The sequence below is a fragment of the Carassius carassius genome, chromosome 35 (assembly GCF_963082965.1).
Source record: "Carassius carassius chromosome 35, fCarCar2.1, whole genome shotgun sequence".
Lineage (NCBI taxonomy): Eukaryota > Metazoa > Chordata > Actinopteri > Cypriniformes > Cyprinidae > Carassius > Carassius carassius.
The window spans coordinates 10,393,139-10,409,530 of NC_081789.1; the positions used below are offsets into that span (position 1 = coordinate 10,393,139).

General features: G+C 37.9%; 1 protein-coding gene across 3 annotated transcripts in view; it reads left to right on the forward strand.

Moving 5' to 3' along the window:
• lztfl1 (leucine zipper transcription factor-like 1) overlaps positions 1-16,392 on the forward strand; it is a 115,744-nt gene that overhangs the window by 68,773 nt on the left and 30,579 nt on the right. For all 3 annotated transcript variants that reach the window (XR_009425589.1, XM_059524392.1, XM_059524391.1), the window contains exons 4-7: positions 9,021-9,078; positions 9,832-9,903; positions 9,988-10,053; positions 10,355-10,432. Coding sequence is in view for 2 of the 3 variants with exons in the window: in XM_059524392.1 (XP_059380375.1) it covers positions 9,021-9,078; positions 9,832-9,903; positions 9,988-10,053; positions 10,355-10,432 (274 nt within the window). In the remaining variant the exon portion in view is untranslated. The remainder of the gene's footprint in view (positions 1-9,020; positions 9,079-9,831; positions 9,904-9,987; positions 10,054-10,354; positions 10,433-16,392) is intronic.

The window sequence follows — 16,392 nt, forward strand, 5'->3', positions numbered from 1 at the left end:
GCGTGTCCATGGCGGCCTGACAAATTTCGATGTTTCGCCATGAAAAAGGAAGTTGCTGTAACTCAGACATACAACGTCCAATCTGCCCCAAACTTCACATGTTTAATACGACTCCTGACCTGAACATATTTACATGCCCATATTCAGTTATAGTCATAGCGCCACCTATTGGCAACAGGAAGTGAAATATTTTACACTGCGACAAACTACTCCTAGAAATTTTATGACATCAATGTTATTTTTGTGGTCAGTCTAATCTAAAGACCTGTGTGATGTTTAGTTGTGAAGATCTTGAGTTTTCGTTAAAAGGCGTGTCCATGGCGCTGTGACGAAGTTCGATGTGTCGCCATGGGAATAAAAGATGTTATAACTCAGGCATAAAATGTCCGATCTTGCCCAAACTTCACATGTGTGATAAGAGTCCTGGCCTGAACAGATCTGAAGGCCAAAATTCCATTGGGTGTGGCAAAATGGCTCGATAGCGCCACCTATACACTTTCAACTGAGTGCATATACACTTTCAACGGAGTGCGCCTCAAGCTATGTTTCACGTACATGTACAAAAATCGGTACACACATGTAACACACCAATATCTACGAAAAAGTCTCTTGGTACGAAATCCGAATCCAAACAGGAAGTCAGTTATTTAGAATGTTCTCTGCAAAATTGGTGTTGTTTTTGGCATTTTCAGAGGTTGTACTTTAACGAACTCCTCCTAGAGATTTATTCAAATCAACACCAAACTTGGTCAGTTAAATCTAAAGGCCTTTGCGAAGTTAAATTGGGAAGATCTTGAGATTTCGTTAAAGGGCGTGTCCATGGCAGCCTGACAAATTTCGATGTTTCGCCATGAAAAAGGAAGTTGCTGTAACTCAGACATACAATGTCCAATCTGCCCCAAACTTTGCATGTTAGATAAGACTTCTGCCCTTAACAGATCCACATGCCCATATTCACTTATAGTTATAGCGCCACCTGCTGGCAACAGGAAGTGGCATATTTTACGCTGTGACAAAGTATTCCTAGAAATCTTTTGACATTAATGTATTTTTTGTGGTCAGTCTAATCTTAAGGCCTGTGCAATGTTAAATTATGGAGATCTTGAGTTTTTGTTAAAGGGTGTGTCCATGGCACCATGACAAAATTTGATGTCTCGCCACATGAAAAAGTTGTTGTAACTCAGGCATAAAATGTCCCATCTTCCCCAAACTTCACATTTGTGATAAGAGTCCTGGCCTGAACACATCTGAAGGCCAATATTCCATTATAATGATAGCGCCACCTGCTGGCAACAGGAAGACTGGCACATATAAATGATTTTGACATTCCACTTATATTTACGACTTTAAATGCATATATCTCGCCGTTTGCCAATTTACTAAAGCCTCTCGGTGGCGGTGAGCCCGGGTGCGAGGGCCCGTTCATCGCTGCTTGCAGCTTTAATTCTTCTTCTTCTTCTTCTTCTTCTTCTCCCGAATGAATCGCATTTTTGAGGGCTTAAACATGCTCAAAAAGTCATGAAACTTTGCACACGCATCAAACCTGGTGAAAATTTTCGTTTGATATAGGATTCAGAAGAAGGTGTGGCAAAATGGCTCGACAGCGGCACCTATACTAAGAAAATCAACAGCCTTCCAGCTATGTTTCATGTACATGCACGAAAATTGGCACACATATGTAACACACCAATACCTACAAAAAAGACTCTTGGAGCAAAATTCTAAACCCAACAGGAAGTCGGTTATTTTTAATATTATGAGCAAATTTTGTGTAATTTTGGTCATTTCCATGTGTTGTATTTTAACGAACTCCTCCTGGAGATTTCTTCAAATAAACACCAAATTTGGTATGCCTAATCTAAAGGCCTTTGCGATGTTAAATTGCGAAGATCTTGAGTTTTCGTTGAAGGACGTGTCCGTGGCGGCCTGGCGAATTTCGATGATTCGCCATGAAAAAGGAAGTTGCTGTAACTCAGACATACAATGTCCAATCTGCCCCAAACTTCACATGTTAGATAAGAATTCTGCCCTTAACAGATATACATGCCCATATTCAGTCATAGTCATAGCGCCACCTGCTGGCAACAGGAAGTGTCATGTTTTACACTGCAAAAAACTACTCCAAGAAATTTTATTACATCAACATTTTATTTTGGTCAGTCTAATCTAAAGGTCTTTGCAATGTTAAATTGTGGAGATCTTTAGATTTTGTTAAAGGGCGTGTCCATGGCGCTGTGACAAAATCTGATGTCTCGCCATAGGAAGAGAAGTTGTTGTAACTCAGGCATAAAATGTTCGATAGACCCCAAACTTCACATGTTCGATAAGACTCCTGGCCTGAACACATCTGAAGGCCAATATTCCATTATAATGATAGCGCCAACTATTGGCAACAGCAAAATTGGTACATATAAATGACTTTGACATATTTCACTTTTTATTTACGATTTGAAATGCATATTTCTCACCGTTCACCTTTTTACTAAAGCCACACGATGGCGGTGAGCCCGGGTGCGAGGGCCCGTTCATCGCTGCTTGCAGCTTTAATTATTATTATTATTTTTTTTTTTTTTCTGAAACTTTCTCGAAAAGTCATGAAACTTGGCACACACGTCAGAACTGGCAAAAGATTAGGTATGATATGGTTTGCTAAGGTGGGTAATGGCAAAATGGCTCGACAGCGCCACCTATAAATTTTCAACGAAGTGCATCTTGAGCTACGTTTCACGTATTTGTACGAAAATCGGTACACACATGTAACACACCAATAGCTACAAAAAAAGTCTCTTGGTACGAAATCCAAATCCCAACAGGAAGTCAGTTATTATTTTTTTTCTCAGCAAAAATTTTGTCTTTTTTTGCCATTTTCAGGGGTTGTACTTTAACGAACTCCTTCTAGAGATTTATTCAGATCAACACCAAAGTTTGTCAGTGTAATCTAAAGGCCTTTGCGATGTTAAATTGCGAAGATCTAGAGTTTTCGTTTAAGGGCGTGTCCGTGGCGTCCTGGCGAATTTCGATGATTCGCCATGAAAAATGAAGTTGCTATAACTCAGACATACAATGTCCAATCTGCACCAAACTTCACATGTTTGATAAGACTCCTGACCTGAACATATCAAAATTCCCAAATTTAGTTATAGTCATAGCGCCACCTGCTGGCAACAGGAAGTGAATGCTTTACGCTGCAATGAACTACTCCTAGAAATTTAATAAAATCAACAATGTGTTATGGTCAGTTTAATCTAAAGGCCTTTGCGATAGTGAATTGTGAATATCTTGAGTTTTCGATAAAGTTTGGCGCCGTGACAAAGTTTGATGTCTCGCCATGGGAATAAAATTTGTAACTCGGGCATAGGGCTAGGCGATAAATCGATTTTATCGATTAACTCGAATTTGACGTTAAGGGCGATTTGTTTTTAATGAAAATCGGTTTTCTCTTTAACTTCCACCACCGGCCCTCCCCTTAGGTTTCCGTAGTTCAGAGTGGGCTCGCCCTCCCCCCGCTTTCCTTACAGCCGCACACAGACAACATGACAGTTAACAGCGCAGAGCTCGTTCCAAAGAAAGGCACCGTTTCATCCGTTGTTTGGAATTGGTTTGCTTTTTTAGTGTCAGACACAGAACAAATAACGCCACATTGCAAAGTGTGTTTAAAAGCCGTTGCTATAAAAGGTAGCAGCACAACAAATTTATTCCAGCATCTTAAACAGTAGGGAGGGGTTCCGAAACCTGGTATTAAACTGGCCCCGGGGCTAAATTATGAAAGACCGTAGTATCAGTAAGATCTGACGCTATCGGTTCTGCTTTCGGTAATGGAGGGAAAAAAATTTATGTACTATGTATTTTTCCTTAATAATGTTATCGTGCACATTTTATCTCACCAAACATTTCTAATGTGCGATCATATTACGTCGTTTGTCTGTGAGATCTGCGAAATCTGTCATGCGCGCTGCGGAGGCTGTCTGTCAGTCACACACACACACACACACACAACAAGAACGAGCGCGGTGCACACACACGAATAACAGAACGAAAACTCCCGCTAAATAATAAAGAGTGACGATGGCGAAAATATTTGCTTAATAATGTTATCGTGCACATTTTATCTTACCAAACATTTCTAATTTGCGATATTATTAAGAAGTTTGTCTGTGAGATCTGCGACATCTCTCATGCCAATGTCAATGTCACCTTTATTTATATAGCGCTTTAAACAAAATACATTGCGTCAAAGCAACTGAACAACATTCATTAGGAAAACAGTGTCAATAATGCAAAAATTAGAGTTAAAGGCAGTTCATCATTGGATTCAGTTATGTCATCTCTGTTCAGTTAAATAGTGTCTGTGCATTTATTTGCAATCAAGTCAACGATATCGCTGTAGATGAAGTGTCCCCAACTAAGCAAGCCAGAGGCGACAGCGGCAAGGAACCGAAACTCCATAGGTGACAGAATGGAGAAAAAAACCTTGGGAGAAACCAGGCTCAGTTGGGGGGCCAGTTCTCCTCTGACCAGACGAAACCAGTAGTTCAATTCCAGGCTGCAGCAAAGTCAGATTGTGCAGAAGAATCATCTGTTTCCTGTGGTCTTGTCCTGGTGCTCCTCTGAGACAAGGTCTTTACAGGGGATCTGTATCTGGGGCTCTAGTTGTCCTGGTCTCCGCTGTCTTTCAGGGATGTAGAGGTCCTTTCTAGGTGCTGATCCACCATCTGGTCTGGATACGTACTGGATCCGGGTGACTGCAGTGACCCTCTGATCTGGACACAGACTGGATCTGGTGGCCACGGTGACCTCGGAACAAGAGAGAAACAGACAAATATTAGCGTAGATGCCATTCTTCTAATGATGTAGCAAGTACATAGGTTGTTATGGGAAGTGTTTCCGTTTCCGGTTTACCTAATTAATGCAGCCTAAAAATCCTTTAACGGATTTGGATAATAAAAGCATATTAGTATGTTATGTGTATGCCAGGTTAAAGAGATGGGTCTTTAATCTAGATTTAAACTGCAAGAGTGTGTCTGCCTCCCGAACAATGTCATGCGCGCCGCGGAGGCTGTCTGTCAGTCACAAACACACAACAAGAACGAGCGCGGCACACACACACGAATAACAGAACGAAAACTCACGCTTAATAATAAAGAGTGACGATGGTGGAGAGAGGAAAAACGTTCCAAAGTGTGGTTATACTTCACTAGCGTTAGGGTGACCAGATGAGATTATTCAAAGATCAACAGTCTGTCTAGTGTGCCACAAAAAACAACAACATTAAAATCATGAACTCAAATGTCAATGTAAAAAGAAAAAAACAATGACTGTTGTAACAGTGCGTAAATCAGACCTTTCTGTAATGCTAACGCTAATGAGTTTAAAGTTTTGAATACCACTGTGACATGTATGTATTTTTGTAATAGATCTAATTTTGTCATTTTGGTTACATTTATTTAACCAAAAGTTTTTTATCAAAGAGGGACACACAATTTTATTTTTTATTTATATTTTAATTTATTTTGAAGGTGCATTGTGTCACTGTAAGTTATTAGAAAACTGATAAGCTACATTTTCACTGTTTACAATGGCAGTGCCTGCCATCTCGTTTACAAGCATGTTTTGAGGCTTGTTTCCTGTTACACTTATGCACAAAGGGAAAATTTAGATTAAACTGCATAAGTGAAAATCAGAACAAAATAAAGAGATCATTTGTTTTGAGCAATTTCTTTGTCGGTTGTAGTTTGTTTTTAAATAGAAAAAAAAATCGCTTAAAATCGAAAATCGGGTTTGGTGTGAAAAAATCGGAGATTTTTTTTTTAAGCCATATCGCCCAGCCCTACTCGGGCATAAAATGTCTGATCTTCCCCAAACTTCACATGTTTGATAAGAGTCCTGGCCTGAACACAACTGAAGGCCAATATTCCATTGGGTGTGGCAAAATGGCTCGATAGCGCCACCTATACACTTTCAACATAGCGCGCCTCGAGCTCCGTTTCACGTACATGTACGAAAATCAGTACACACATGTAACACACCAATACCTACAAAAAAGTCTCTTGGTAGGAAATCCGAATCCCAACAGGAAGTTGGTTATTTTGAATTTTCTCTGCAAAATGGGTGTCGTACTTTAACGAACTCCTCCTAGAGATTTATTCAGATCAACACCAATGTTTGTCAGTGCAATCTAAAGGCCTTTGCGATGTTAAATTGCGAAGATCTTGAGTTTTCGTTTAAGGGCGTGTCCATGGCGGCCTGGCGAATTTCGATGATTCGCCATGAAAAATGAAGTTGCTATAACTCAGACATACAATGTCCAATCTGCACCAGACTTCACGTTTGATAAGACTCCTGACCTGAACAGATTGACATGCCCACATTCAGTTATAGTCACAGCGCCACCTATTGGCAACAGGAGGTGACATATTTTACACTGTGACGAACTACTCCTAGAAATTTTATGACATCAGTGTCTTTTTTGTGGTCAGTCTAATCTAAAGGCCTGTGCGAAGTTCAGTTGTGAAGATCTTGAGTTTTCGTTAAAAGGCGTGTCCATGGCGCCGTGACAAAGTTCGATGTCTCGCCATGGGAATAAAAGATGTTATAACTCAGGCATAAAATGTCCGATCTTCCCCAAACTTCACATGTGTGATAAGAGTCCTGGCCTGAACAGATCTGAAGGCCAATATTCCATCGGGTGTGGCAAAATGGCTCGATAGTGCCACTTATACACTTTCAACAGAGTGCGCCTCGAGCTATGTTTCATGTACATGTACGGAAGTCGGTACACACATGTAACACACCAATACCTATGAAAAAGTCTCTTGGTACGAAATCCGAATCCCAACAGGAAGCCGGTTATTTAGAATTTACTCTGCAAAATTTGTGTTTTTTTTGCCATTTCCAAGGGTTGTACTTTAACAAACTCCTCTTAGAGATTTATTCAGATCAACACCAAACTCGGTCAGTGTAATCTAAAGGGCTTTGCGATGTTAAATTGCGAAGATCTTGAGGTTTCGTTAAAGGGCGTGTCCATGGCGGCCTGGCAAATTTCGATGTTTCGCCATGAAAAAGGAGGTTGCTTTAACTTAGACATACAATGTCCAATCTGCCCCAAACTTCACATGTTAGATAGAACTTCTGCCCTTAACAGATCTAAATGCCCATATTCCGTTATAGTCATAGCGCCAACTGCTGGCAACAGGAAGTGACATATTTTACGCTGCGACAAACTACTCCTAGAAATTTTTTTACATTAATGTATTTTTTGTGGTCAGTCTAATCTAAAGGCCTGTGCAATGTTAAATTGTGGAGATATTGAGTTTTTGTTAAAGGGCGTGTCCATAGCGCCATGACAAAATTTGATGTCTCACCACAGCAAGAGAAGTTGTTGTAACTCAAGCATAAAATGTTCGAGTCCTGGCCTGAACACATCTGAAGGCCAATATTCCATTATAATGATAGCGCCACCTGCTGGCAACAGGAAGATTGGTACATATATGGAATATACTTTGATATATTCCACTTATATTTCTGACATAAAACGCATATTTCTCACCGTTCACCTTTTTACTAAAGCAACTTGCTGGTGGTGAGCCCGGGTGCGAGGGCCCGTTCATCGCTGCTTGCAGCTTTAATTCACATTGGCTTCCTGTACAGTCACGTATTGTTTTTAAAACTCTAACATTAACATACAAAGCTATACATGGAACTGCACCTAGGTTATGGAACGCGCTTCCCATTGCTGTTAGAGAAGTTCACACAATAGCCAGTTTTAAGAAGCTGTTAAAAACTCATCTTTTTACAATTGCTTTTATGGACTGTCAGTAATATTCTACTGTGTTGTATAATATTGTACTGTGTGTTGTATTTTATGATTTATACTTTTTAAATAAAATGTATTATTATTATTATTATCTTGATTGAAACCATGTTTTTCTCCTCCTTCACTTTAATCCTAACACAAAGTCATAAAACGTATAACTTTAGAAGACTTGTAAAAAGTAAAATGGACTGCAGTAAAAATTACAGACAGATCTAAGAGAAGTAGCATTTACACACATAAAAGCTGCTATCTGTTACATGTTGTTTGTGTAGTATGTGCATGTTCGAGTGTGTTTTATCTCTATTAAATACGTTTTAAATACCGGTCTGCAGTCTTCAAAGACTGTGTACACCGCTAAATGTTTGCCTACCACAAACTGTTTCCACAAGTAGAAGGAGGGGCTTCATTTTTAGTTTTTCCTTTTAGAACAGTGTACGTAACTGAGATGTATGTTTTTAGAAGCTCTTACTCTCTGTCCTTCTTTGACTCCACCTAACTGTTCAACCGAGAATCCTAGCAGGTGAATCTGTCTGTAGCTCTGAGATATATAAACTTTTTTCTGCATTTAGAATAGTCTATTTTATAATAGTCTTTTTTTATTTCCCTACTGCCCACTAAAGGTCAGTAGCTTAATTTTGACCTAAAACAATCATAATATTTTTTATGACCATTTTTCTCCCTCTATGCCTCAGAATTAAACAGGCTGTTTGCATAAAATGATTGAGGACCTGGTTAAAAAATTTGAATTTTCTCATGTTGAAGTCATTTTGGAGGACATGTAGTGCTGCAGGTGCTACACAATGTTCAAAAGTATTCATAACTTTATATATATATATATATATATATATATATATATATATATATATATATATATATATATGTGAATAGTTATATTGACTAATTCGGTCATGTTCGTGAATTATTTTTATTTTTTTTCTGAAGGATTCATCTCAATTGAATGTATGGAAAATGGAAACTTGGATATTTTGCTAAATGTCTGAATACTAAATATATACGTATACAAGAATGGAGAAGTGTGTATCCTTACCGTTTGACTCCTTTTTAATTAATTATAACTATTTATTATTAGGTTATCTGTAATTAAATTATCTATAGTCATCTGTTGTGCAAAATTCATAATGAATCCTTACATTTAGCTCATTTCCTGATTTATTTTTTTTCTTCTTTTCTTTTCTTGTTCTATTAGGGAATTGCTGGAGCAAGTAGCTGAGTTTGAGAAGACTGATTTCAAAGCCAACAGCAAGGTAATTTCATAACAGGTCTTGACATGACACATAAACTCTAAACTCTGATAGGTTTACTCAGAATTCATACATTTTGAAGGTTAATGTGTGAAATACATCTTTTGTCCTTCTAGACTGTCATGGCCAGTGTTAGGGAAAAATAATCTTTGTCTTATTTAACATTTAATTATTGCAGGTTTCTATAATATTGTGAGTTTGCATTTGAGGAATACTGAATCATTGAAGTCATTCTGTAAATACATGTTCATATTTAGTATAGAACTACAGTAAGCATCATGTTCAGATAGCATGCACGCTTCTGCACTTACTCCTAATATCTCTCAACATTGAAACATGAGAGCATTCAGTCAAGACAAGGGAAACATGTCATTGCTTTTTGAAAAAGTATAGTTTAATAAAAGTAATCTGATTATTTAACTCGCATTACTTGTAATGCGTTACCCCCAACACTGGTAATGTGATGTTATGTTCTTAATTATTGCTTTTCATGCTAATCTTCTAATAATAGAAAATAAAATGTGCAAAACAACTTCTGTTAAAATATTATGTATTTTAAAAACCCTTAATGAAATTCATTAAGTTGAATTTTCAAAAAAAAAATTTAGGAGTTCCTCAGATGAGCAATATTAATGCTTCAAAACTAATAAACCACATTTCAATTTTTATTTTATATGTTTTTCATAAAAATGACAATACTATATGACAATACAATGTCTGTTCATAGTGAACTAGATTAAGCATCTTTTCTTTTAGGTAAATCAGGAGACTAGTAAGCCAAAATTAGCACCACTGAATGAAGGGGGTGTGTCTGAACTACTCCAGAAGGTATTTTTTTTTTTTTTTTTTTTTAAATACAACATCTACACAGTTTCTGTATATAAAGCTGTTTTTATTTATTGTATTTTTTAGGAGATTACCAGACTACAAGAGGACAATGACAAACTGAAAGCTAGACTCAGAACTTTGGAATCTCAGGTGAAGAAATGGTGGTAATAATAATAATAATAATAATGATGATGATGATGATGATGATGATTTTTAACTAAAAATAGTAAAAATTCAGAATATCTTTACTAAATTGGTAAACTTGATATATACTGTGGTCCCTGAAACATATATTTTTATTACCAACAGATTTGAATTTGAATTTGATATTTTATATATAACGCGATAACATTAATATATTTTTAATTGTGCCTTAAGTATCTAAATAGATTTAGGGGCCCTTTTATTGTACATTATTTTGTGTGTTGCCTTTATAACTGTTGTATTGTAGGCTATGAGTGCTCTGGATGAGAAGTCCAAAGCAGAGAGAGCCTTGAAAGACCTTCAGAAGAGCCAAGGTGATCAACAGGTAAAAAAGGCCCAGGTTTACTTATTTTTATGTGTTCTGCTCTGTCTCGTGCACAGCGGTGGTCACACAGATTTTAAAGTATACTGTAGCATCTGCTTAGGATCATGTACGATCGTTTGGGCTTTATGTTGTAGGGATTCCTTTAGCCTTTTGACATTTGAATATAAATTACAGAATCCGGCCCCATGGTATACATTTACATGAGTGCTTAATGGCAATGTTTACCCCCATTATCTGGAAGATACTGAACAGGTCTCCCCATCTGACTTCAAACACATTCAGAGATAACTAGATAGCCCTCGATGCCAGACACCAAAGGGGCCTGGCTGAGCAGCCGACTCACATTCTCACAATACACAACACACACATTTTAATCATTTAGACTATAATTAATCTGTATATTGGGATAATGTTTCTGGTATATTTTATACCAGAAATGTTTCTGGTACAAATGTTTCTGGTATATTTTATGTATTGTTTGTATGTTTCACTATTGTAGTAGCCTAGTTACAATTCTTTATTTGTATTAGTTAGACTCTCATTGCTTATATTCAGGTATATGAGTGGCAGTTTTCAGAAACTTTGTTGATTCACTTCGGAGCAGTCAACCATGAATCTCCATTTTCTTGCGCAAACTCTCTCTCTCTCTCTCTCTCTCTCTCTCTCTCTCTCTCTCTCTCTCTCTGCTTTACCCAGGAACTAGGGACTTTGGGCTGCTACTCTGTGTGTTTCCACTGCAGGAACTAAATAAAGTTCTGGGTAAAAAATGCCCCTCAGAAAGTCCCTGCTGGCGAGGTAGTACTTTTTCAAAGTTCCAGAACTTTTGGGGGCGGGACTTGGGCGCTAAACATGCTGATTGGTTGAGTTCACGCAGCATTGTGATTTCAACCACCATTTATTCGGATCATTTTCAAAATATTACTGTTATTGTGTCATGAAATGTCATTTTAACAGTATTTCAGGTGAGAATGTAGTTGTTTAAATATGGAGGTAAATCAGTAGCTAAACTCGAGAGGTTGAAGATATGAATGTGAGAACTTGTTATATTAATATTTGTATTTGTAAGTTAAAATTTACAGCTCTGATGTGAAAAGCTGAATCTTTCAATTTGCACACACAGACAATGATCAAAACAACCGTGTTTTGAATTGGAAGTTGTAGATTAATAGTCACAAATGTGTAGAATGACATTCACACAAAGAAAATTACATACACACATGTTTACGACATATTTACTTTTGCACTTTACTTCAGTTTCGCTGCACAACGTCAAGTCGGCACTTACAACCTCTCAGATCTGGAAGTACAAGTTCAAATCCTAGCGCTCTGACTTTTGCTACTCTTTTTGCGGTATTCTGTTGCAAAACTCACTTATGCACTTGTATATGCAGAAGTGAGAGAGCAGAGCTGGGGGCGGGGCTTTGGTGCGAATGAAGACATTTTATTGTTCGATGCCCGACCAATGAACAACGCCAATTGTTTTCACTGAATATCCTTAGCTTTGACAGGATTTTAAGACACTGCATTCATTTTGCCATTCAGGTATTATCTAGTAGACAAATAATGCAACATATTTTATATGTATATCCCACTGCATATTGCAGAGTAAACTCGCTGAACCAGAGCATGCTTTGATCTCACCGCCACGCGGTCACGTGGTTCATCGAGCAATCAATAGTACTAAACTAAACGTTTTGTCAATATGCTTGAAATGTATTAATTGGGACAGACAGCAGTTTCATTATATTTGCAGCGATTTCTAGTTATTTGTAACACACAAAGTGCATTGATTATGCATGGATAACTACATTGACTCATGACTATGCCTTACAATAGCATTTTATACTGGAAAATGGAACAGTATTATGTTCTCATACTCCTCCTTGGCAGTTAAATGTGACTAAACAATTAAGTGTAACTTTTAACCAATAAAATAACTGTACTACATGTTAACTCAGTCCTGTTTAGTTAATTTGAAGAGATCATGGTACTAAATAATATGCGCAATAATTATGATCCATGAATGACCATTTGAAATATAACATTTTCTAATATGGTTATTATTTATACTACAATAACTGTAGTATTTAGGTTTAAATTCCAGTGCAAAGAGGCACGCTTTAAATTAGAGGCATTTGGTGGCCAGAAAGATAATATTCACATGCAATTCCATTGCTTAAACACTAGATGGCCTTGTTGATGTTTAATAAATACATGTATTTAGCTCTACTAGTTGCTCAAAACAGTATTTCTGGTCATAAGTGCTTATTTTTTAGGTTTTGCTGTTTAATGTACATTTAGACATTATTAAACACTCGATTTTTATTAAAAAAATAATAATAATAATGTTGCATTTAAAAAGGTTCATTACTGACAAGCAAATTGGGAATTAAACCCAATGAAGAAGTTAAAATTATTTTTACAAAACATAAAAATAATTAAAGCTGCAAGCAGCGATGAACGGGCCCTCGCACCCGGGCTCACTGGCAGCAAGTGGCTCTAGTAAATAGGTGAACGGTGAGAAATATGCGTTTAAACTCATAAATATAAGTAGAATATATCAATGTTTATTCCATATATGTGCCAATCTTCCTGTTGCCAGCCGGTGGCGCTATCATTATAATGGAATATTGGCCTTCAGATGTGTTCAGGGCTGCACTCTTATCGAACATGTGAAGTTTGGGGAAGATCAAACATTTTATGCCTGAGTTACAACAACTTCTCTTGCTGTGGCGTGACATCAAATTTTGTCATTTTTGCCATGGACACGCTCTTTAACAAAACCTCAAGATTGCCACAATTTAACATTACACAGGCCTTTAGATTAGACTGACCACAAAAATACATTAATGTCAAAAAATCTCTAGGAGTAGTTTGTCTCAGCGTAAAATATGTCACTTCCTGTTGCCAGCAGGTGGCGCTATGACTATAATTGAATATGGGCATGTAGATCTGTTAAGGGCAGAAGTCTTATCTAACATGCAAAGTTTGGGGCAGATTGGACATTGTATATCTGAGTTACAGCAACTTCCTTTTTCATGGCGAAACATCGAAATTTGTCAGGCCGCCATGGACACTCCCTTTAACGAAACCTCAAGATCTCCCCAATTTAACTTCGCAAAGGCCTTTAGATTTATCTGACCAAGTTTGATGTTGATCTGAATAAACCTCTAGGAGGAGTTCGTTAAAGTACAACCCCTGAAAATGCCAAAAACAACACCAATTTTGCAGAGAACATTCTAAATAACTGACTTCCTGTTTGGATTCGGATTTCGTACCAAAAGACTTTTTCGTAGATATTGGTGTGTTACATGTGTGTACCAATTTTTGTACATGTACGTGAAACATAGCTTGAGGCGCACTCCATTGAAAGTTTATATGCACTCAGTTGAAAGTGTATAGGTGGTGCTATCGAGCCATTTTGCCACACCCAATGGAATATTGGCCTTCAGATCTGTTCAGGCCAGGACCCTTATCACACATGTGAAGTTTGGGCAAGATCGGACATTTTATGCCTGAGTTATAACATCTTTTATTCCCATGGCGACACATCAAACTTCGTCACGGCGCCATGGACACGCCTTTTAACGAAAACTCAAGATCTTCACAACTAAACATCACACAGGTCTTTAGATTAGACTGACACCAAAAATAACATTGATGTCATAAAATTTCTAGGAGTAGTTTGTCGCAGTGTAAAATATTTCACTTCCTGTTGCCAATAGGTGGCGCTATGACTATAACTGAATATTGGCATGTAGATCTGTTCAGGTCAAGAGTCTTATCCAACATGTGAAGTTTGGAGCAGATTGGACATTGTATGTCTGAGTTACAGCAACTTCCTTTTTCATGGCGAAACATCGAAATTTGTCAGGCCACCATGGACACACCCTTTAACGAAACCTCAAGTCCTTCGCAATTTAACATCGCAAATGGCTTTAGATTACACTGACCAAGTTTGGTGTTCATCTGAATAAATCTCTAGGAGGAGTTCGTTAAAGTACAACCCCTGAAAATGGCAAAAACAACACCAATTTTGCAGGGAAAATTCAAAATAACCGACTTCCTGTTGGGATTAGGATTTCGTACCAAGAGACTTTTTTGTAGGTATTGGTGTGTTACATGTGTGTACCAATTTTTGTACATGTACGTGAAACATAGCTCGAGGTGCACTCCGTTAAAAGTTTATAGGTGGCGCTATCGAGCAATTTTGCCACACCCGATGGAATATTGGCCTTCAGATCTGTTCAGGCCTGGACTTTTATCACACATGTGAAGTTTGGGGAAGATCGGACATTTTATGCCTGAGTTATAACATCTTTTATTCCCATGGCGAGACTTTGAATTTTGTCACGGCGCCATGGACACGCCCCTTAACGAAAACTCAAAATCTTTACAATTTAACATTGCACAGGCCTTTAGATTAGACTGACCATAAAAAAGACATTGATGTCAAAAATTTCTAGGAGTAGTCTGTCGAAGTGTAAAATATGTCACTTCCTGTTGCCTATAGGTGGTGCTATGACTATAACTGAATATGGGCATGTAAATATGTTCAGGTCAGGAGTCTTATTAAACATGTGAAGTTTTGGGCACATTGGACATTGTATGTCTGAGTTATAGCAACTTCATTTTTCATGGCGAATCATCGAAATTCGCCAGGCCGCCACGGACACACCCTTTAACGAAAACTCTAAATCTTCGCAATTTAACATCGCAAAGGCCTTTAGATTAGGCATACCAAATTTGGTGTTGATCTGAATAAGTTTCTAGGAGGAGTTCGTTAAAATACAACGCATGGAAATGGCAAAAATGACACAAAATTTGCTCATAATATTAAAAATAACCGACTTCCTGTTGGGTTTAGAATTTTGCTCTAAGAGACTTTTTTGTAGGTATTGGAGAGTTACATGTGTGTACCGATTTTCATACATGTACGTGAAACATAGCTCGAGGCGCACACCGTTGAACATGTATAGGTGGCGCTGTCGAGCCATTTTGCCACACCCACTTCTGAAACCCATATCAGATGTACATTTTCGCCGGTTCTGAGGTGTGTGCAAACTTTCATGACTTTTTGAGTATGTTTAGGCCCTCAAAAATGCGATTCATTCTGGAGAAGAAGAAGAAGAAGAAGAATAATTAAAGCTGCAAGCAGCGATAAACGGGCCCTCGCACCCGGGCTCACCGGCAGCGAGTGGCTTTAGTAAATAGGTGAACGGTGAGAAATATGCATTTAAACTGATAAATATAAGTGGAATATATCAAAGTTTATTCCATATATGTGCCAATCTTTCTGTTGCCAGCAAGTGGCACTATCATTATAATGGAATATTGGCCTTCAGATGTGTTCAGGGCTGCACTCTTATTGAACATGTGAAGTTTGGGGAAGATCAAACATTTTATGCCTGAGTTACAACAACTTCTCTTGCTGTGGCGAGACATCAAATTTTGTCATTTTTGCCATGGACACGCTCTTTAACAAAAACTCAAGATTGCCACAATTTAACATTACACAGGCCTTTAGATTAGACTGACCACAAAAATACATTAATGTCAAAAAATCTCTAGGAGTAGTTTGTCTCAGCGTAAAATATGTCACTTCCTGTTGCCAGCAGGTGGCACTATGACTATAACTGAATATGGGCATGTAGATCTGTTAAGGGCAGAAGTCTTATCTAACATGTGAAGTTTGGGGCAGATTGGACATTGTATGTCTGAGTTACAGCAACTTCATTTTCATGGCGAAACATCGAAATTTGCCAGGCCGCCATGGACACGCCCTTTAACGAAACCTCAAGTTCTTCGCAATTTAACATCGCAAAGGCCTTTAGATTTAACTGACCAAGTTTGGTGTTGATCTGAATAAATCTCTAGGAGGAGTTTGTTAAAGTACAACCCCTGAAAATGGCAAAAACAACGCCAATTTTGCAGAGAAAATTCTAAATAACCGACTTCCT